Source organism: Hyla sarda, chromosome 2, assembly GCF_029499605.1.
Source record: "Hyla sarda isolate aHylSar1 chromosome 2, aHylSar1.hap1, whole genome shotgun sequence".
NCBI lineage: Eukaryota > Metazoa > Chordata > Amphibia > Anura > Hylidae > Hyla > Hyla sarda.
In genome coordinates, this window is record NC_079190.1 from 480,294,351 (window position 1) to 480,318,572 (window position 24,222).

At 43.0% G+C, this 24,222-nt stretch overlaps 1 protein-coding gene across 1 annotated transcript in view; it reads right to left on the bottom strand.

Moving 5' to 3' along the window:
- The window catches only part of LTN1 (listerin E3 ubiquitin protein ligase 1), a 161,974-nt gene that overhangs the window by 15,629 nt on the left and 122,123 nt on the right, over positions 1-24,222 (bottom strand). The window contains exons 25-28 of the mRNA XM_056559464.1: positions 21,992-22,178; positions 21,539-21,710; positions 18,066-18,286; positions 15,236-15,430 (exon numbers count right to left, since the gene is read on the bottom strand). Of these exons, the coding sequence (XP_056415439.1) occupies positions 15,236-15,430; positions 18,066-18,286; positions 21,539-21,710; positions 21,992-22,178 (775 nt within the window). The remainder of the gene's footprint in view (positions 1-15,235; positions 15,431-18,065; positions 18,287-21,538; positions 21,711-21,991; positions 22,179-24,222) is intronic.

Sequence of the window (24,222 nt, forward strand, 5' to 3'; positions counted from 1 at the left end):
CCGTATACACTGCTATATACTACTATATACACCGCAGGAGAAATGCTAGCACAGGCTTCCAGTATCCGTATACACTGCTATATACTACTATATACACCGCAGGAGAACTGCTAGCACAGGCTTCCAGTATCCGTATACACTGCTATATACTACTATATACACCACAGGAGAAATGCTAGCACAGGCTTCCAGTATCCGTATACACTGCTATATACTACTATATACACCGCAGGAGAAATGCTAGCACAGGCTTCCAGTATCCGTGTACACTGCTATATACTACTATATACACCGCAGGAGAAATGCTAGCACAGGCTTCCAGTATCCGTATACACTGCTATATACTACTATATACACCGCAGGAGAAATGCTAGCACAGGCTTCCAGTATCCGTATACACTGCTATATACTACTATATACACCGCAGGAGAAATGCTAACACAGGCTTCCAGTATCCGTATACACTGATATATACTACTATATACACTGCAGGAGAAATGCTAGCACAGGCTTCCAGTATCCGTATACACTGCTATATACTACTATATACACCGCAGGAGAAATGCTAGCACAGGCTTCCAGTATCCGTATACACTGATATATACTACTATATACACCGCAGGAGAAATGCTAGCACAGGCTTCCAGTATCCGTATACACTGCTATATACTACTATATACACCGCAAGAGAAATGCTAGCACAGGCTTCCAGTATCCATATACTACTATTTACACCGCAGGAGAAATACTAGCACAGGCTTCCAGTATCCGTATACACTGCTATATACTACTATATACACCGCAGGAGAAATGCTAGCACAGGCTTCCAGTATCCGTATACACTGATATATAGAGAAACAGCAATGCTTCAGCTCACCCCAGGTGCGCACGGACAGAGCGCGGACCTCGCCCAATTGAACAGCAGAAGAAAGAGGAGTCCAGCGTCCAGAAACTCGGAGGATAATATTTATTCACCAGATGGTCATAACAGGAACACAGGGTACAGTGACGCGTTTCGGCTTTACAACAAAGCCTTAGTCATACACAACTTGTACTACAAAAAGACCGGGTTTTATACATGTGGGTGGGCGGACATGACGCAGCGGCACACCTGTACTGACAGGTGGACGTGACGTCAAAGGCCACACCTACACAAGATGGTATAACCACCCACATGTAGAAACCAATGGCAACCGCCACTGCAAGACATGCAAAACATGAATTAGAAATCCAAAAAATTGTATAAGATTTATCAAATATGGACGCTTTTACATGAAAACAGTATTAAAAAATATATTATAATATATTAATATATTAACATACATAGATATAACAATTTCTTTATTACAAAAATATCTTAAATATAAAAGAGAAGAAAGATATCAACATCATTTGTAAGTTACAAAAAACTATCTCTCATAGTAATAAAAGAAAAGAAAACCGCATATCCATGAAGCATTCACACTCATGGTTTATATATATGTGAGTGTATCGCGGAATTATGCTATCGCACTACAAAATGGAACAGCTAGAACCATGATAATCGTTGAAGAATAAACAGATAAGAAAAGGGGGGAAGGGGGGTGGGAAAAGGGGGGGGGGGGGGGAAAGAAGGGAAAGAGAGAAGGGGGGGGGGGGGGGAAAGGGGAAGGGAAACAGGGGGGGAAGGGGAAGGGAAAAGGAGGGAAAGGTTTATGTGGGAAGGGGCAGTGACCCAGAGAAGAGGAAAGAAGAAGAGGGAAAAAGAAAAACTCAAAAAATACAAAAAATTCAAAAAAAAATTATATCAGTAATGTAGGATCGTATCCATTCTTTTGTTCAAACCTTGAGGATATCTAGTCCCCAGCTTCAGGATCCAAAAGATCTCACGGTCTAGGATCTTATGTCTAAGATTACCTCCTCTAGTTGGAACCGTGACCCTTTCAATCCCCTGGAGCCGGAGGCCAGAGGTATCCCCAGCATGCGCCTCCGCGCAGTGCTTGGATACCATTGAGACGTTCCTAGAAAGGAAATGTGGTACGTCGGAAATATGTTTCCGAATCCTCATTTTCAGAGAACTTGTGGTGCAGCCCACGTATTGTACCTGACAGCTAATGCATGTAAACAAGTATACGACACCAGTGGTGTTACAGTTTATATACTGCTTAATTGGAAAACTAGTATGGTTAACTGTAGACACAAATGTAGTAGAATTAGAAATATAGCTGCAACAAATGCACCTTTTAGCCCCACACTTGAATGATCCAATATATGTCAGCCAAGTGGGTTTAGTAGAGGCCTTATCCTGGAACAGGCTAGGAGAGAGACATTGGCCAATAGTGGGTGCTTTCTTAGACACACATCTATGGCCCCCTATCAAAGCCTGTTTAAAATCTGGATCACTACTTAAGATCGGCATATACTTATTGATGACCTTCTTAATTTTATGAAACTCTATGCTATACTGGGTAGAGAACACTACTGGTGAATTATTTCTGTTATCAAACTTGATGTTTCTATTATGACTATAGCTATGAATGACATTTCTATAATCACCATTATGTGTTTCACCGTGCATGTCAGAAGTAATACCCATCAAAGACTTGCGATCTTTACCATTGGCAACCGCAAGGGCTTTATCAATGGTCCACTGTGGATAATTCCTTGCTCTAAGGCGGTTGCCTATGGAAACTGCCTCCCCACTAAAATCAACCTCTCGGGTACAATTACGCCGAGCTCTGATGAGCTCACCAGTTGGGAGGTTCTCTATAACGTGTCTGGGGTGACAGGAATCGGCATGCAGGATGGAATTCACTGCAGTATGTTTCCTATAGGTAGATGTTATAACCTGGCCGACTTCTCTGTCACCCCACAGACGCAAATCCAGAAAATTGATCACCTCTGTCTCCACAGTTACAGTGAATTTTAAATTCAACTCATTCTGATTGAGGTATTCCGAAAATTCCTGTATGGCCGCTACATCGGACCTCCAAATAAAGAGGAGATCGTCAATGTAGCGGCCATACCACACCAAAGCGTGACTGTGGGGATTAATGGGGGCGAAGAGAATCCCCCTCTCCCACCAACACATGTAGATGTTGGCAAGAGAGGGGGAGAACTTCGCCCCCATCGAAGCACCGGTGGTCTGCAGGAAAAACACGCCATTGAACATTAAAAAATTATGCTTTAACAAATAATCTACTACCAATAGCATGTATTCCCGGAGACCACCGGGGTATCGAGAATAGGTTTCCAGAAACCAGGATAAGGCTAATAAGGCAAGATGATGTGGTATGACAGAGTACAGTGAGGTGACATCAGCTGTCACCCACTGATACCCCTCATGCCATTGTATAGAGTCCAACATTTCTAACACATGTTTTGTGTCTCTTATGTAACCTGGGATAGTAGGAATGAGTGGCTGTAGAAGTGAGTCAATCCACTCGCACAACCGTTCATTGAGAGAAGAAATCCCCGCCACGATAGGCCTAAGCGGAGGGGGAAATACCCCCTTGTGCACCTTGGGCAGCGAATGGAATATAGGTATAACAGGGCTATCAATAATTAAATATTTTGCAATGCTTTCTGTAATATATCCATTCACTGCACCAAGATGCACAAGGGACTCTAGGATCTTCTTAAATTTCGGAGTCGGGTCACTGGGAAGGGGTCTGTATGTATCTAGATCATTTAACATCTCCATATTTAACTTGCTATAGAGTCCCCTATCCAATATGACCACCACTCCTCCTATGTCTGCTTGTCTTATGACTATGTTGTCCATGTTTTCCAATTCTTTGAGAGCATTTCTTTGTTTGAATGATAAATTATATTTAACAGAATGGTTTTGCATGGACAGCATAGTCAAGTCTGACTCCACAGCATCTTGAAAATTATCTAGTGCTGGGGTGCGGGACATGATGGGATAAAAGTCCCTATTGGAAGTGACAAAGTCAGGGATATCAGTTGAAAAACTGGTATCACATTGATCCTGTAAATTGGACGCCAGGGCAAGTTCGGAAAAGCTAAAACTGGCCGTGGAGCTCAATGGGGATGTATGTGAGAACCCAGAGACATGAGATGAATGCAAAGAGATGTTTATATTGGACACATCCGATACAACAGCATCACTAGAATAAGTATTGGTAACATCAGATACGGTATTCTTCTCAATATTGACAAAATGTTTACGTAAAGTGATATTACGAACAAAACGGTTTAAATCAAGTTAAGTCCGGAATAAATCAAATCTACATGTGGGGGCAAAAGAAAGTCCACGGGACAAAACTTCCAGTTGTGTATAAGAAAGAATGGTGGCAGATAAATTAAATATGGGAATAGAAGTCTTTACCTCTTCTGATTGTGCTTCATTAGCCTGGTTTGAACGATGTTTTCTGCCGGCACGGCGTTTTTTGACGCCTTATTCTGAATCTTCATCCTATGCGGTGTCGGCAGAGGCGAGGAAGAAGCATTTGGGGTCACAGTCCCAGTTTGGGATCCCAGATCACTGGTGTCATCCATTCCACTTGATTCAACAGAGGAAAAGCTAACTCTCAAGTCCTTTTTATTTTGTGATTTATTTTGTTTCTTATATGAATTTTTCTTCCCTTGTTTCTTCAGGATGGACCTGGGAGTGATGTTATTCCCAGTGTTGGGCCAGATGAAAACAGAGTTGGTTTTATAGTCCTCCAAATCTCGCAGGAATTTTCTTTGTTTTACATCTGCAATTGAAGATTCCACTTTCTTTATCTGTTCTGTAATTTTAGTGTTGTATTCCACATAAATAGGGTTCTGTTCATGCTGTTCCAAGGAGGATTTAATGGTGGAGATTTTTTATCATTCACCTCTGCAAGTGCTTTTTCTTCGTACTGTATTATCAGTTTAATAAACTTCAAAGACGAATCAGCTAGCAGAAGTTCCCACTCTTGCTTAAACTGCTGGCAAAAGACGGTAGTGGGGAACTTTTTAATTCTTAGTCCCCTGGGAATTATTGTTTGATCCATATAATTTTTTAACGTGGTCATATCCCACTTGGCTGACATATATTGGATCATTCAAGTGTGGGGCTAAAAGGTGCATTTGTTGCAGCTATATTTCTAATTCTACTACATTTGTGTCTACAGTTAACCATACTAGTTTTCCAATTAAGCAGTATGTAAACTGTAACACCACTGGTGTCGTATACTTGTTTACATGCATTAGCTGTCAGGTACAATACGTAGGCTGCACCACAAGTTCTCTGAAAATGAGGATTCGGAAACATATTTCCGACGTACCACATTTCCTATCTAGGAACGTCTCAATGGTATCCAAGCACTGCGCGGAGGCGCATGCTGGGGATACCTCTGGCCTCCGGCTCCAGGGGATTGAAAGGGTCACGGTTCCAACTAGAGGAGGTAATCTTAGACATAAGATCCTAGACCGTGAGATCTTTTGGATCCTGAAGCTGGGGACTAGATATCCTCAAGGTTTGAACAAAAGAATGGATACAATCCTACATTACTGATATAAATTTTTTTTGAATTTTTTGTATTTTTTGAGTTTTTCTTTTTCCCTCTTCTTCTTTCCTCTTCTCTGGGTCACTGCCCCTTCCCACATAAACCTTTCCCTCCTTTTCCCTTCCCCTTCCCCCCCTGTTTCCCTTCCCCTTTCCCCCCCCCCCTTCTCTCTTTCCCTTCTTTCCCCCCCCCCCCTTTTCCCACCCCCCTTCCCCCCTTTTCTTATCTGTTTATTTTTCAACGATTATCATGGTTCTAGCTGTTCCATTTTGTAGTGCGATAGCATAATTCCGCGATACACTCACATATATATAAACCATGAGTGTGAATGCTTCATGGATATGTGGTTTTCTTTTCTTTTATTACTATGAGAGATAGTTTTTTTGTAACTTACAAATGATGTTGATATCTTTCTTCTCTTTTATATTTAAGATATTTTTGTAATAAAGAAATTGTTATATCTATGTATGTTAATATATTAATATATTATAATATATTTTTTAATACTGTTTTCATGTAAAAGCGTCCATATTTGATAAATCTTATACAATTTTTTGGATTTCTAATTCATGTTTTGCATGTCTTGCAGTGGCGGTTGCCATTGGTTTCTACATGTGGGTGGTTATACCATCTTGTGTAGGTGTGGCCTTTGACGTCACGTCCACCTGTCAGTACAGGTGTGCCGCTGCGTCATGTCCGCCCACCCACATGTATAAAACCCGGTCTTTTTGTAGTACAAGTTGTGTATGACTAAGGCTTTGTTGTAAAGCCGAAACGCGTCACTGTACCCTGTGTTCCTGTTATGACCATCTGGTGAATAAATATTATCCTCCGAGTTTCTGGACGCTGGACTCCTCTTTCTTCTGCTGTTCAATTGGGCGAGGTCCGCGCTCTGTCCGTGCGCACCTGGGGTGAGCTGAAGCATTGCTGTTTCTCTATCTTACCTGTGTGGACCAGCCTCGCGCTCCCCCAGCTCCCGAAGCTTGATTTACCTATCCCCCGGTGATATACGGCACTGGACTTGCATTGTTCAATATGGCCACGGGTGGAGGTGAAGCTCTTCAAAACGGGAATTTAACTCGTGAGGAACGCATGCACTGCATTTTCAATGCCACCAGTATGGACACTCAGGAAACACTTGATCTTAATATCGCACTCCGAGAATTGGAGGAAGCTATGCTGTCTGAAACCAAAATTTGGTGGGATATGACCACGTTAAAAAATTATATGGATCAAACAATGATTCCCAGGGGACTAAGAATTAAAAAGTTCCCCACTACCGTCTTTTGCCAGCAGTTTAAGCAAGAGTGGGAACTTCTGCTAGCTGATTCGTCTTTGAAGTTTATTAAACTGATAATACAGTACGAAGAAAAAGCACTTGCAGAGGTGAATGATAAAATCTCCACCATTAAATCCTCCTTGGAACAGCATGAACAGAACCCTATTTATGTGGAATACAACACTAAAATTACAGAACAGATAAAGAAAGTGGAATCTTCAATTGCAGATGTAAAACAAAGAAAATTCCTGCGAGATTTGGAGGACTATAAAACCAACTCTGTTTTCATCTGGCCCAACACTGGGAATAACATCACTCCCAGGTCCATCCTGAAGAAACAAGGGAAGAAAAATTCATATAAGAAACAAAATAAATCACAAAATAAAAAGGACTTGAGAGTTAGCTTTTCCTCTGTTGAATCAAGTGGAATGGATGACACCAGTGATCTGGGATCCCAAACTGGGACTGTGACCCCAAATGCTTCTTCCTCGCCTCTGCCGACACCGCATAGGATGAAGATTCAGAATAAGGCGTCAAAAAACGCCGTGCCGGCAGAAAACATCGTTCAAACCAGGCTAATGAAGCACAATCAGAAGAGGTAAAGACTTCTATTCCCATATTTAATTTATCTGCCACCATTCTTTCTTATACACAACTGGAAGTTTTGTCCCGTGGACTTTCTTTTGCCCCCACATGTAGATTTGATTTATTCCGGACTTTACTTGATTTAAACCGTTTTGTTCGTAATATCACTTTACGTAAACATTTTGTCAATATTGAGAAGAATACCGTATCTGATGTTACCAATACTTATTCTAGTGATGCTGTTGTATCGGATGTGTCCAATATAAACATCTCTTTGCATTCATCTCATGTCTCTGGGTTCTCACATACATCCCCATTGAGCTCCACGGCCAGTTTTAGCTTTTCCGAACTTGCCCTGGCGTCCAATTTACAGGATCAATGTGATACCAGTTTTTCAACTGATATCCCTGACTTTGTCACTTCCAATAGGGACTTTTATCCCATCATGTCCCGCACCCCAGCACTAGATAATTTTCAAGATGCTGTGGAGTCAGACTTGACTATGCTGTCCATGCAAAACCATTCTGTTAAATATAATTTATCATTCAAACAAAGAAATGCTCTCAAAGAATTGGAAAACATGGACAACATAGTCATAAGACAAGCAGACAAAGGAGGAGCGGTGGTCATATTGGATAGGGGACTCTATAGCAAGTTAAATATGTAGATGTTAAATGATCTAGATACATACAGACCCCTTCCCAGTGACCCGACTCCGAAATTTAAGAAGATCCTAGAGTCCCTTGTGCATCTTGGTGCAGTGAATGGATATATTACAGAAAGCATTGCAAAATATTTAATTATTGATAGCCCTGTTATACCTATATTCCATTCGCTGCCCAAGGTGCACAAGGGGGTATTTCCCCCTCCGCTTAGGCCTATCGTGGCGGGGATTTCTTCTCTCAATGAACGGTTGTGCGAGTGGATTGACTCACTTCTACAGCCACTCATTCCTACTATCCCAGGTTACATAAGAGACACAAAACATGTGTTAGAAATGTTGGACTCGATACAATGGCATGAGGGGTATCAGTGGGTGACAGCTGATGTCACCTCACTGTACTCTGTCATACCACATCATCTTGCCTTATTAGCCTTATCCTGGTTTCTGGAAACCTATTCTCGATACCCCGGTGGTCTCCGGGAATACATGCTATTGGTAGTAGATTATTTGTTAAAGCATAATTTTTTTATGTTCAATGGCGTGTTTTTCCTGCAGACCACCGGTGCTTCGATGGGGGCGAAGTTCTCCTCCTCTCTCGCCAACATCTACATGTGTTGGTGGGAGAGGGGGATTCTCTTCGCCCCCATTAATCCCCACAGTCACGCTTTGGTGTGGTATGGCCGCTACATTGACGATCTCCTCTTTATTTGGAGGTCCGATGTAGCGGCCATACAGGAATTTTCGGAATACCTCAATCAGAATGAGTTGAATTTAAAATTCACTGTAACTGTGGAGACAGAGGTGATCAATTTTCTGGATTTGCGTCTGTGGGGTGACAGAGAAGTCGGCCAGGTTATAACATCTACCTATAGGAAACATACTGCAGTGAATTCCATCCTGCATGCCGATTCCTGTCACCCCAGACACGTTATAGAGAACCTCCCAACTGGTGAGCTCATCAGAGCTCGGCGTAATTGTACCCGAGAGGTTGATTTTAGTGGGGAGGCAGTTTCCATAGGCAACCGCCTTAGAGCAAGGAATTATCCACAGTGGACCATTGATAAAGCCCTTGCGGTTGCCAATGGTAAAGATCGCAAGTCTTTGATGGGTATTACTTCTGACATGCACGGTGAAACACATAATGGTGATGATAGAAATGTCATTCATAGCTATAGTCATAATAGAAACATTAAGTTTGATAACAGAAATAATTCACCAGTAGTGTTCTCTACCCAGTATAGCATAGAGTTTCATAAAATTAAGAAGGTCATCAATAAGTATATGCCGATCTTAAGTAGTGATCCAGATTTTAAACAGGCTTTGATAGGGGGCCATAGATGTGTGTCTAAGAAAGCACCCACTATTGGCCAACGTCTCTCTCCTAGCCTGTTCCAGGATAAGGCCTCTACTAAACCCACTTGGCTGACATATATTGGATCATTCAAGTGTGGGGCTAAAAGGTGCATTTGTTGCAGCTATATTTCTAATTCTACTACATTTGTGTCTACAGTTAACCATACTAGTTTTCCAATTAAGCAGTATGTAAACTGTAACACCACTGGTGTCGTATACTTGTTTACATGCATTAGCTGTCAGGTACAATACGTGGGCTGCACCACAAGTTCTCTGAAAATGAGGATTCGGAAACATATTTCCGACGTACCACATTTCCTATCTAGGAACGTCTCAATGGTATCCAAGCACTGCGCGGAGGCGCATGCTGGGGATACCTCTGGCCTCCGGCTCCAGGGGATTGAAAGGGTCACGGTTCCAACTAGAGGAGGTAATCTTAGATATAAGATCCTAGACCGTGAGATCTTTTGGATCCTGAAGCTGGGGACTAGATATCATCAAGGTTTGAACAAAAGAATGGATACGATCCTACATTACTGATATAAATTTTTTTTGAATTTTTTGTATTTTTTGAGTATTTTTTGAGTTTTTCTTTTTCCCTCTTCTTCTTTCCTCTTCTCTGGGTCACTGCCCCTTCCCACATAAACCTTTCCCTCCTTTTCCCTTCCCCTTCCCCCCCCCCCTTCTCTCTTTCCCTTCTTTCCCCCCCCCTTTTCCCACCCCCCTTCCCCCCTTTTCTTATCTGTTTATTTTTCAACGATTATCATGGTTCTAGCTGTTCCATTTTGTAGTGCGATAGCATAATTCCGCGATACACTCACATATATATAAACCATGAGTGTGAATGCTTCATGGATATGTGGTTTTCTTTTCTTTTATTACTATGAGAGATAGTTTTTTGTAACTTACAAATGATGTTGATATCTTTCTTCTCTTTTATATTTAAGATATTTTTGTAATAAAGAAATTGTTATATCTATGTATGTTAATATATTAATATATTATAATATATTTTTTAATACTGTTTTCATGTAAAAGCGTCCATATTTGATAAATCTTATACAATTTTTTGGATTTCTAATTCATGTTTTGCATGTCTTGCAGTGGCGGTTGCCATTGGTTTCTACATGTGGGTGGTTATACCATCTTGTGTAGGTGTGGCCTTTGACGTCACGTCCACCTGTCAGTACAGGTGTGCCGCTGCGTCATGTCCGCCTACCCACATGTATAAAACCCGGTCTTTTTGTAGTACAAGTTGTGTATGACTAAGGCTTTGTTGTAAAGCCGAAACGCGTCACTGTACCCTGTGTTCCTGTTATGACCATCTGGTGAATAAATATTATCCTCCGAGTTTCTGGACGCTGGACTCCTCTTTCTTACACTGATATATACTACTATATACACCGCAGGAGAAATGCTAGCACAGGCTTCCAGTATCCGTATACACTGCTATATACTACTATATACACCGCAGGAGAAATGCTAGCACAGGCTTCCAGTATCCGTATACACTGCTATATACTACTATATACACCGCAGGAGAAATGCTAGCACAGGCTTCCAGTATCCGTATACACTGATATATACTACTATATACACCGCAGGAGAAATACTAGCACAGGCTTCCAGTATCCGTATACACTGCTATATACTACTATATACACCGCAGGAGAAATGCTAGTACAGGCTTCCAGTATCCATATACACTGATATATACACCGCAGGAGAAATGCTAGCACAGGCTTCCAGTATCCGTATACACTGCTATATACTACTATATACACCGCAGGAGAAATGCTAGCACAGGCTTCCAGTATCCGTATACACTGCTATATACTACTATATACACCGCAGGAGAAATGCTAGCACAGGCTTCCAGTATCCGTATACACTGCTATATACTACTATATACACCGCAGGAGAAATGCTAGCACAGGCTTCCAGTATCCGTATACACTGCTATATACTACTATATACACCGCAGGAGAAATGCTAGCATAGGCTTACAGTATCTGTAGTTTCAGGTGCTGCACATCTCGTATCTTCACAGCATATACAATTGCCTTCAGATGACCCCAAAGATAAAAGTCTAAGGGGGTCAGATCGGGAGACCTTGGGGGCCATTCAACTGGCCCACGATGACCAATCCACTTTCCAGGAAACTGTTCATCTAGGTATGTTCGGACCTGACACACATAATGTGGTGGTCACCATCTTGCTGGAAAAACTCAGGGAACGTGCCAGCTTCAGTGCATAAAGAGGGAAACACATCATCATGTAGGCCACTGGATATGCGAAATTGCTACATATTGATGTGTTTCCCTCTTTATGCACTGAAGCTGGCATGTTCCCTGAGTTTTTCCAGCAAGATGGTGACCACCACATTATGGGTGTCAGGTCCAAGCATTCCTAGATGAACAGCTTCCTGGGAAGTGGATTGGTCGTCGTGGGCCAGTTGAATGGCCCCCAAGGTCTCCTGGTCTGACCCCCTTAGACTTTTATCTTTGGGGTCATCTGAAGGCAATTGTATATGCTGTGAAGATACGAGATGTGCAGCACCTGAAATTACGGATACTGGAAGCCTGTGCTAGCATTTCTCCTGCGGTGTTGCTATCAGTGTGTGAAAAGTGGGAGAAGAGGGTTGCATTGACAATCCAACACAATGGGCAGCACATTGAACACATTTTATAAGTGGTCAGAAACTTGTAAATAACTCATGAAAGAAAAAAGTTACGTTAAAACCAAGCACACCATTGTGAAATTCCCAATAAGTTTGATGTGTCACATGACCCTCTTCCTATTGAAAAAACTAAAGTTGGATTCAAAATGGCCGCCATCCATCTTGAAAAGTTTCCCCCCTGACATATACTAATGTGCCACAAACAGGAAGTTAATATCACCAACCATTCCCATTTTATTAAGGTGTATCCATATAAATGGCCCACCCTGTACATTCAAGAAACGTACCATATACGTAAGGGCCTGTTGAGAGTACATCACGGTATACGTTGTTACACCTTTTTGGCAGCTTATGTATACAGGCATTCCTCAACTTACAATGGCCTCAGGTTAAAATATTTTTGGTCTTTTCTAGACCATTGTAACTTGAAACCAGACTCAACATACAATGCTATGGAATCTGTGAAACTTGTCAATGACTGGAAGAACCGACCAATCAGAATGGGCATTCACTGGTAAAACCCCTGTATTACTGAAGTGCATGCACTGACTGGTGTCTGATAGCACCCCCTACAGTACAGGAAGATACTACATGTTCTGTACTTCTCTTTACCTGTGCACGGGTCAGGCCCCTTTCCCACTACAGGTATCATCCTGGCTTTTTACTGCCGTTATTTTACAATAACGGATGAAAAAAAAAAAGCTAAAAAAAATTAAACAGATGCAATAACTGGTAATAACGGATGATAACTGATGACCGTTATTTTTAATGGGTTTTTTCTTTGTTCATCCGTTATCATCCGTTATTACCAGTTACATCCGTTTTTTCTTTAAATCAGTTATTTAACCTTTTTTTTGTAAAGCTGTACTTAGAATGCTCAGAACAAAAAGCGGATGTTAAAAAACCTGACAATAACTGATGATAACAGATGTTTTTTTTTTTTTTTTTTTTAACATCCGGTTCCCATAGACTTCAATGTTAAATTTTAACGTCTGGTTTTTCACCATTTTTTTTTTTTTTTTGCCGGACCAAAAATTAGTGCATGCACCGTCTTTTGTGCCGGAAAAAATAACTGACATTAGATAAACGGACATGCAAAAGGATGCCCGTTTTCAGGGCTTTCTGCCAGGAGTAATAATGGAGGTTTTTTACAGGATGATACCTGTAGTGTGAAAGGGGCCTTAGCTGCTCCTTTGGACACCAGGTGAGGGCAGCTCCATTTTACTTTTTTAGGACATTGTGTGTTCTGTACAGGACCCTGAAGATGCTCCTGTCCTCTACATAGACAGTGATTACAGATCCCAGCTGATGTTTATTACTTTTATATGTAAGGATTTGCTTTATCTGTACTAGTTCTCTATTTTTTTTATTTTTATTCTCACGTTTTCCTGTTTTCGAATGAGATTTTAGTGGCTTCAGAACCAATTACCAGGTTTCCATAGCATTATGGTCTCAACATACAGTGGTCATCCTGGAACCAATACATATTGTAACTTGATGGACCACTACGAAAAGACAGGGGTTCCAGCTCCACCCAAAAATAGTTAAAAACAGGGCTGTGGAGTCGGTAGATAAATGTTCTGACTCCGACTCCGGAGTTTTCTGTACTTCCAACTCCGACTCCTCTGTATTAATATGCAAATGTATTTTATACATTCCTTGAAGGAAAGAAAGGTAACATACCTGTCATTACCACAGGACTACTGGCTGGGAAGCCAACAGTCTACTGTATTGAACAGTTTGTGTGCTGATCTGTTGCTGAAGATAGGGCAGTGGGAGGATCAAGGAAGGGGCATTTATTATAAAACATGATTTCCCTAGTAGAATCCCATAGTCATGTTTAAAGTTTAAAGGGGTACTCCGCCCCTAGACATCTTATCCCCGGGGTCCCGCTGCTGGCGACCCCCGGGATCGCCGCTGCCGCATTGCACTTTCATTACTACACAGAGCGAGTTCGGGGGACGGATACAGAGCGATACAGTGGACGGAGCAGCGTAATGTCATAGCTCCGCCCCTCATGACATCACGGCCCGCCCCATTAATGCAAGTCTATGGCAGGGGGTGTGAAGACCGCCACGCCCCCTCCCATAGACTTGTATTGAGGGGGCTGGCCGTGACATCCCGAGGGGCAGAGCCATGACGTAACGGTGCTCCAACCCCTGTATCGCCCGTCATTACGCACAGACCGAACTCGCTCTGTGCAGTAATGATAGCACTGTGCCGCAGCGGCAATCCCGGGGGTCCCAGGCAGCGGGACCCCGGCGATCTGACATCTTATCCCCTATCCTTTGGATAGGGGATAAGTTGTCTAGGTGCGGAGTACCCCTTTAAGCTAACAATCAAGTTTACAAGTTTTTATAGCCTTAGCTGAATGGCAGCAGTTTTTCCAATGGTTTACAGCTTCAGTCTTGAACTATTGACCCTCCATTCCCTTCACTTATACAAGTGTCTCTAGTCCTGCAAAAAAACATATTTCCTTAACCCCTTATAAGTGAGAGGCTAGGTTACCCATGGGTTGCCTGTAATAGCAGAACACAACACTATGGAAAGTATAAGTATTGCCGCTCCTAATTGTGCGTTGTGTGCCATATAGTAAAGCACATGAAAAGCATGCTTCTTCACGGTCACTTAACGTGTTCGTTTTGCGGTTACGTGAGGCACTGCATGGATTGATCTTTATTCTTAAAGTAGAGAAGTCATTAATTATAACTTTTTGTGAATTGGGACATTTAAACTTGCTTTTTTAAAATTTTTTATACCAATCTAAATTTAGTAGGCGTCGGAGTGGGTGCATTGTTTGCCGACTCCGACTCCAGGTACCCAAAATTTCGTCCGACTCCTCGACTCCGACTCCACAGCCCTGGTTAAAAATAGGTAACTTTAATTCATATCATATTAAAAAAATGATGAAAGGAAAACCCACATAACAAAAAAGTGCTCTAGTGAGTTAAAAACCCACGTCCAACGACGCGTTTCGAACAAATATGTTCTTAATCATGGCATGACATGGCATTTCTTTTTCTTTATGGACCACAGTACTTCCAATAGACCCTTGAAATGCAGTGTTACCCCACCTATGGCTGCTCCTCTGCCTTCTGATTTACACACACATGACAAATGTTACTTTCAAAGTGAAAATCTTTTAAAAGACAACTAATCGAACAAAACAAGTGTTAAAACCTGCTTTATGGACTGACCTGGTGCGTAAGGTAAGTGTTGAGCTGTAACATCCAGTTGCGCCACTGCTGAACCGCTACGCCTACCCGTCGGCCGCTTTCTACGGTGATGGAGCCAAGGGGGTAGTTTTGCGGTAGCTGGATGATGAGCTCTATACAGATGTCATCTACGGAATAGGTGGCTATGACTTCCCGGGTAGTCGGACGAGCTTTGACCTAAGGACAAAGCCATTTGGGGTTAGATTCTATAAACCTAATTACACAAAAAGCAGCAATTAAAAAAAGACAAAAAGTTTTTTCGGGAACTTCGCTTCTCGGTACAGACGCCTCTACCATGATATCCGTCTTCCAGAGCTTCCAAGGAGACTTCCAATAACAATACTCCAGATCACAAAAACTCTGGAGATGGCATAGATGAGGAAGGCTTCAGCAGCAGCGGAGGAGGAAAATGAGACGCGCGACTCGTGTTGCTTTTGGCTCCAAAGAAATGGAATCTGCATTAAGTGCAAGTTCCCACTTCAAAGGTTAGAACCATTCCCATATAATCTTACACTAAGAGCTATTCTCATACCGGCCCCCCTGCATCTGTATAGCACATTGTTTCCCAACCAGGGTGTCTCCAGCTGTTTCAAAACTACAACTCCCAGCATGCCCGGCCAGCCGAAGGCTGTCCGGGCATGCTGGGAGTTGTAGTTTTGCAACAGCTAGAGGCACCCTGGTTGGGAAACACTGGCATAGCAGCATGGTAAATAGACCTTATAGGGGGAATTTATCATTTGTGCCTTGCGGTTTCTCCCAGCTGGGAGTTGTAGCTTTGCGAAACCTTGTTTGGAAAACAATGGGTTAAGACCATGGCAATTCCTTACTACAGAGAAAACAGACAAGGTTCAGCACTAAGGTTGCAGTAAAAGCAGTATCATCTTTATTGGGTATTTATTAATGCCAACGGGTTTTGGAACCCACTGGGTCCTTAGTCATGGCATAAAACTTTATGAAAAAGGACCCAGCGGGAAGCATAACACGTCAAAGTTAATGTTCCACATGTGAATTTGACCCAATAAAGATACTCCTGTTTTTACTACAACCTTCCTGCAAAACTACAACCCACAGGATGCCCGTACAGCCATAGGCTGTCTGGGCATGCTGGGAGTTGTAGCATAGCAACAGCTGGAGACACATTGTTTAGAAAACGCTGGGTTAAGACAATTGCAGCTAATTTCTACAGAGGAAGCCATAAAAGGAGGAGTATCTATATTGGATCTTTATTAATGCCGACAGGTTTCGGACCCCACTGGTCCTTAGTCAAGGCATAAAACCTTTATGTTCTGACTAAGGACCCAGTGGGGTCTGAAATGCATCTGCGTTAATGTTCCATATGTGAATTTGACCTGATAAAGATTTTCCTGCTTTTACTGCAACCTTAGTGTCTGTTTCTGGATTCTGTTATGATTAAAGATTCTGCTGGTCAAGCCTGGTTAGTGGAGGCAGGAGTGATGGACTTTGTTTGATGACTTCTACAGAGGACGTCTGCTTGCAGTTCTACTTGTCCCATAGTTAAGGTTCCCCGCCCCCCCCCCCCCCTCCATAAGAAAAGAATACAATAAACTTAATACAATACTTCCACTGGGTAATTTCGCAACTTGGAAGCTTGATGAAGCTTTTTGCACAATTTTGTCTGGTCTTTTTTATTGACTGAAATTGTGGCACTACTACAAAGTCCTGTATTACGCAACCTCCGCTGTAAGAGTGAGATGGATGAGTAGTAGTGATAGAACTGGGAATCCCGTGAGTAAACAGGATAGAATATGGGACCCATTTATGGTGAGAAAGAACCAAACACCTCTGCGAGTGTTGCAAACAAAAAATAAAATTAAAAATTCGAAAATCTGTACTATATTGGTAGGGCTGGTGAAAACAGGATACAAATAATTGCAAGGGGTCAGAGCAGGAACTGTCAGCTTAGACAGGACACTGACGGGCAGGTTCTGCTCCAAATATTTGTCTTAAAACCAAGCAGAAGAGAGGAGAAACAGATGGACTGGAGCTACAGGGGAAGCGGACTGGGATTGGAGGTAGGTAAATATTTTTTATTCTTTTTTACACCAGCCACAGCAAAATAGCTATTTTAGAACAGCAAAATATCCCTTTAAGGGATCAGTGGGTGTCCAAACCCCAGGAATGAAGAAAACTTCTTTAAATATGAAGGTTCCTTACTATTCCCTTGCAATAGTTTTGATCAATCTCTACAATGATGATAAAGCCTAGAGAAGATTTTTATTCCTGATTTTTCTCGTTTACCGCCTGAGTTTAAATGTTCTGTAGAATAAGAGTTACACACAATAATAAGAATACTATAGAAGTGAGATAAACAGATAGACAGACATAAGATAGATATGACATTTTAGATCCCCATAGATGAGACATAAATAAGTATAGATTTTAGCATTTACAACTACATCTATATACTGTATATCTTTTGTATTTTTTCTGCATGTTTTTATTGTGTATGGTTGGTACTCATACTGCTGCACAGGTGTTTCCTGTTGCTGGGCCCGTCCCCCCATACAAAAGAGACCTGTTCACGCACATTCAGTATATGACTAAGGCCTACCTGTGAGGCCGAAACGCGTCACCCGTATCTGAGCCTTCATCAGGTCCTTCTTGGCTTGTGAATAAACTTACCGTTCCTGAGTCTTCTGCGCTGGACATTCTTTCTTGTACATAAATTATATACACACACACATATATATATATATATATATATATATATGTGTAAAATAGAAAGACAGTAAGACAGTAAGAGATAAATACAAAATAGCTATGAGATAGATACTATGGGAAATGAACTTACCGCCATGCCATCAAACATCTGAGTGCTGGATTGTACGGAGGAGATTTCCTGAGAAGACAACACTCCGCTCACATACTTCATAGTAAATTTGTCAACCACACTGAAGACCCTCTTCTCGCAGCCATTCCACCACAGACGGACCATGGCCGGCAAATCCTTCAACGTGATGTGATAAACACAACATGCCAAATGGGGAATCTCATACTGCAGCGTGGTACAACCTAAAGAAAGAAACGGTTCACACTTATCTTGCCTGTATGGCTCAGTCTCCAGCCCTTATCTCTCCTCTTCTAAACTTTCATCTCAAATGATTTTCAGACAAGTCAAATCATTTAACAAAATGGGTGTAGCAATTTTTGTTTCTCATATAGGGGTTCATCAACGTCAGGTAAAAACTTGTAAATACTGTAGGAGCATATAACATTGCTAAGGCTCCTTTCACACTGCCTATTGTCACACGGCAGTGCAGCACACGTTAGAAAATCAGGGGAGAATAGCAGGAGAAAAATTACTGCAAGCTGGACCCCATTGACTATATTAGGACCCGTTGTTGCCCGTTGTGCCCTATCCAGATAACAGCCGGTAAAGGCAAAAAATAAAAAGAGCTTAACGGCCATTCTCGATGGGCGCAACGGCAGTGTGAAAGGGGCCTTGTCTGATCCAGTTCTAAAACCATCAAAATCTTTTTGTTTGGGGGGGGTCTTTAGTCCTGTACGTCCTGGTTAAAGCGCAACAGTCACGAATTTGTACCCCCATAAACTAATCACAGGGTAACAAAGTGCTTTCTAGCAGCTTTTATCAGTCTACAAAAATGCTTTATAAGACAGCCCACAACAATCGGACAGGCCGCCACGCCTATCTCCTGTATGTCATCGCTAGGACCGCTGTGTAATTGGTCCCAGCACATAGGCCCCTTCATTATCCTTATCTGTGGCGGCGAACATACAAATGTATAAGTAAAACAAGTGCCCATTTTTCTATCAGTTTACAGTGCCCATTCTACTATTAGGTTACAGTGCCGTCACAGCGGGTTAGTTTGCATAGCAAGCGGCAAAGCATTACGCTGCGCACTGGGGCCGGGAGGGAGCGCTTGCTATGAAAACTAGCCGCCCGCAGCGCCGGCGATGTGAAGAAGACTGCCTCCTGGTGCTGTGGGCCGCAAGCGCTCTCTCCTGATGGCCACAGTATGCTGTGATTATATCACCGACGCTGCGGGTGGCTAGTTTTCATAGCAAGCGCCCCCTCCCAGCTCCAGTGCGCAGCGTAATGCTCTGCCACTTGCTATGCAAACTAACCTGCTGTGAAGGCACTGTAACCTAATAGGAGAATGGGCACTTGTTCTACTTATACATTTCTTTTTTTTTTTTTTTTTTAAGTAAATGTTTTATTGAAGTTTAAACAGTATCAAGTACAGGCATAATATAGGAACAACAGAAATATAAAGTCTCCATAATCAGAGGAACAACAATGAGCAAGTAACATATCACAATGAGGTCAAGCCTCCGTATGCTTCAGGGTGGAGCAAACAGAACTGTAGAGGAGGCTTGCATAGAAGTGTTAAATCAGGGTCGAGGAGGTCTGAGAAGCCTAAAAGATTAGAGCAAAAGGGGAGAGGAAAGGAAGGTGGAGGGAGAAGCAAGAGCGGAGGGAATCATGAGGGGAAGGAAAGAGAGGAGGGAGGGAGGGATAAGAAAAGGTGCAGATTAACTACAGAGATAACTCACCGTGTGGGTCAGTCGCGTCTCTCGTGCCCCAGAGCTATAGGGAAGGCTATGTGGAGAGGGCTCGGATCGGGTCATGTAGGTTCAGAGGGAGGGGGGGAGAGGCGGAGGGTAATATTACTTATACATTTCTATGTTTGCCGCCACAGATAAGGAAAATAAAGGGGCCTATGTGCTGGGACCAATCACACACCGGTCCTAGCGATGACATACAGGAGATAGGCGTGGCAGCTGTGGGCCATAGCCATGCCTATCTGACTGACTGTCTTATAAAGCATTTTTGTAGCCTGATAAAAGCTGCTAGAAAGCAGTAAAAGGTATACCTGGAGAGTATTTCTAAAGAACTTTGTTAGGCTGCATTCACACCATGTTTTGTACATACGGGTGCTGGATCCGGCGGGGGGAGGGGCAAACCGGGCGCTCCCGTACCCCAGCCGGATCAGCCCGTGACTCTATTTACCTTAATGAGCCGACCGGAGTCAAACGGTTACTCCGGTCGGCTCAGTTTTGACCCGTATTCGGTTTTGGACCGGACCTAAAACCGTAGTATACTACGGTTTTAGGTCCGGTCAGGAAACAGCACACGGGTCAAAACTGAGCCGACCGGAGTCACCGTTTGACTCAATAAAGTAAATGGAGTCACGGCTGATCCGGCTGGGGTACGGGAGCGCCCGGTTTGCCCCTCCCCCCACCGGATCTGGCACCCGTATGTACAAAACGTGGTGTGAATGCAGCCTTACCCTGTGATTAGTTTATGGGGGTACAAATTCGTGACAGTTGCACTTTGTAGTAGTAAGCAACTACTTAATTCCCAGAATGCAATGCTTTCCCTTAGCTCATCATCACAGCCCTCCAACTTTGTCTGCTCCTCTCCCACAGCACTCCTACCAATTTCCCACCTGGAGCTGTTGCAGAACATCTAATTTCATAGCAGATTATTGCACAGTGAGGAAGCAGTACCTGCTGTTTACATTTCCTGTCTGCTCCTCTGTCACTGCTCATCACAAGGCAGCATGCTGTAACCCCACCTCATTCTTTTCTAAATGTCCCAATAAAGATATATAAAGATATATATATCTATAGTGATGTAACTGTAGGGGCTGGTCAGAGGTGATGACATCACTCAAGGTGCAGGGTTTAGCTTAAGATCCAGCCACGCCTCCTGAGACAGCAGAGAATGATACGTTGTCTTGGAAGAGAGGGAGGAGCCGGGAATCAGAAAATAACACCATACTGACAACGAGAGGACAACACAACTTCCTGTCAGGGGTGAATCATGCTAAAGCCAGTACAATTTGTGAGAACACTATTAGTAAGCAATATATCTTGCAGTGATAGTCTTCTATAAATACAATTTTATTAATATAAATCCCTTCCCTGTTCATTCTATGCTTAGGAGTGTGGTGCGTGGTCCTCATCAGTGATTGACAGACTGCCAAGTATGAGCATGCATACAAAACTAATCAGGACCACTAATCAGGACCGCCCACTGGACTCCTAAGTATAAAATGAGCAGGGATTGATATAAATAAATTATAAGTTACTATACTAATACTATATATCAATCTGCTCGGCTCCTCCTGCTCTATAACATGATGTTGGTATATCACATTGTTAGTTCAATGTAACAGATTCCCTTTTCACGTCATGCTGCTATAAAACTGTGAACAGCAGGCATTCTATTTCGAGTATGAAAGTATTTTACACAAGCGTGTATCGTGGATATGACATGGGAAGGTTTTATCAGCTCACCCTTTACAGTTAAGTTCAGCTCTTCAGTAAAGAAGGTCTTGGGTTCTTTGCAGGTCGCATCGGTAGCTTGGCCAGGGAGGATCGGTGTATGAGGCATAAGCTTAAACAAGTTGTAAAGAAGTTTATTCAAGCTCTTTGTTTTTCTTAGGTACTGAGAGTAGAGCGCCCGCAGCTGGAGTGGAGAGACAACGAATTGTTAGAAATCCGATTTTAATTGGGTAGCTGCCATTGCGTGCTTCATGCATTCTAAGTTCCAACAACTATAGAGATATCCTAACAAACACACAACTTTGGCCCTCAAAGACGACCATAAAAGATGGACGTTCATTTTAAGACAGAAACGTCAGGTCATGGTGACAACCATCAGAATATTCACATACCACGCTGTAATTTAATACGTCTAAAAGACTTTGGCCTCAGGATGGAAAGACAACAGAGATAATAAGAACATACTTGAGATGACGCAGCCTTGAAGAACGTCAGTATGAGCTTCCAAGTCAGAAGATAACCAAGAACAAAGCAGAACTCTTCTTTCAATGGCTGGATTATGGCAAATTCTCCCACTTGGACTCCTTCTAGAATAGTTTCTACTAAATCTTCTTGAAGAGCCAAGACAGACATAAGAGCGGCAGGAGGGGATCTATAGAGAATCAAAACTTGTGTATAAGATACAGGGTCCTAAAAATGAGATATCAGATTGACAGATAGTGACACACATAGGGGCCCCACAACACAGAGACATCCATTTGGTGTTTGCCATTCAGGACAGAAGTTTTTGGTGTTTGTTTCCGCTCTTACTCACCTGCCATGACCATTCAGAAATTTTGCTAAAAAGGTCATCCCTCTGTAGAAAGGAATCCTGCCTAGTAAAAGGGTTACTTCTCTCACATAACAAAAAGGACCAGGTCCCCTCTCTTAAAAGGCCTTAGGGTAGTCACATGGTCTACCTTTTTGTACATACGCTCATGTAGTCAGCTACAATATAAAGCTTGTAAATGGTGCTCCCAAAAGACAAAGTTGTTCCAGTTAAAGGGGTACACAGCCCATAGACATCTTATCCCCTATCCAAAGGATAAGATGTCTGATCGCAGGGGTCCCACCACTGGGGACCCCCGCCCTCTTGGCTGTGGCACCCCAGACATCTGGTGCACAGAGTGAACTTCGCTCCGAGCCGGATGACTGGTGATGTGGGGCGGAGGCTTGTGACGTCACGGTCACGCCCCGCTCGTTACATCACGGCCATGCCCCCTCATAGACTTGCATTGAGGGGGCGTGGCCGTGATGTCACGAGCGGGGCATGGCCGTGAGGTCACGAGCCTCTGGCGCTGTACCCAATGCTTTAAACGAACACCAAGTGCAGCAGGGAGATTGCTGGGGTTCCAGACATCTTATTCTTATCCTGGTTACAGGACGACCATTGTATGTTGAGATCATAACTCTATGGAAACCTGGTAACTGATTCTGAAGCCACCAAAATTTCATCCAAAAATAAGAAAAAGTGAGGATTAAAAATAAAATAAATAGATAACTAATACAGATAAATCAATTCCTTACATACAGTCATGGCCGTAAATGTTGCCACCCCTGAAATGTTTAAAGAAAATTAAGTATTTCTCACAGAAAAGGATTGCAGTAACACATGTTTTGCTATACACATGTTTATTCCCTTCGTGTGTATTGGAACTAAACCAAAAAAGGGAGGAAAAAAAGCAAATTGGACATAATGTCACCAAACTCCAAAATGGTCTGGACAAAATTATTGGCACCCTTAACTTAATATTTGGTTGCACACCCTTTGGGAAAAAAATAACTGAAATCAGTCGCTTCCTATAACCATCAATAAGCTTCTTACACCTCTCAGCCGGAATGTTGGACCACTCTTCCTTTGCAAACTGCTCCAGGTCTCTCTTATTGGAAGGCGCCTTTTCCCAACAGCAATTTTAAGATCTCTCCACAGGAGTTCAATGGGATTTAGATATGGACTCATTGCTGGCCACTTCAGAACTCTCAAGCACTTTGTTGTAGTGCTGGGCGGTATGGCCTAAAATTAATATCACAGTATTTTCTTTTTATTATCGCGGTATCATGGTATTACCGCCTGTCCCCACCCCCACCCCTGTGCCTACTAGCGGTGTCAAATGTGCCCACGCGAGCACGATCGCTACCATCATCGCTAGCGGGGTCCCTGTGCCCACTAGCGGTGTCACAAGAATGCCGAGCGCGGCTCTTTTCCCTGTCCCTGTCAGCTCTCAGGGTACGGGAACAGATTTAAAAGCCTCGCGCGCAGCTAACATAGCTAACGTAGTACTGCGCAAGCGCAGTACTATGCAAATAGCGTAGGGCTAACGCTAGGCTCCTAGCCTGCGCAGTACTACGTTAGCCGCGCACGAGGCTTTTAAATCTGTTTCCGTACCCTGAGAGCTGACAGGGACGGGGAACAGAGCCGCGCTCGACATTCTTGTGACACCGCTAGTGGGCACAGGGACCCCGCTAGCGGTGATGGTAGCGATCGCACTCGCGGGAGGCATTCTTGTGACACCACTAATAGGCACAAGGATCCCGCTAGCGGTGGGGATTGATCGTGCACCTGGTAGAAATTGGTGAACCTGTGCACGGACGACCAAGTGGCCACCTTACACATCTGCAAGGCCGAAGCCCTGTTGAATACCACCCAAGAGGCCCCA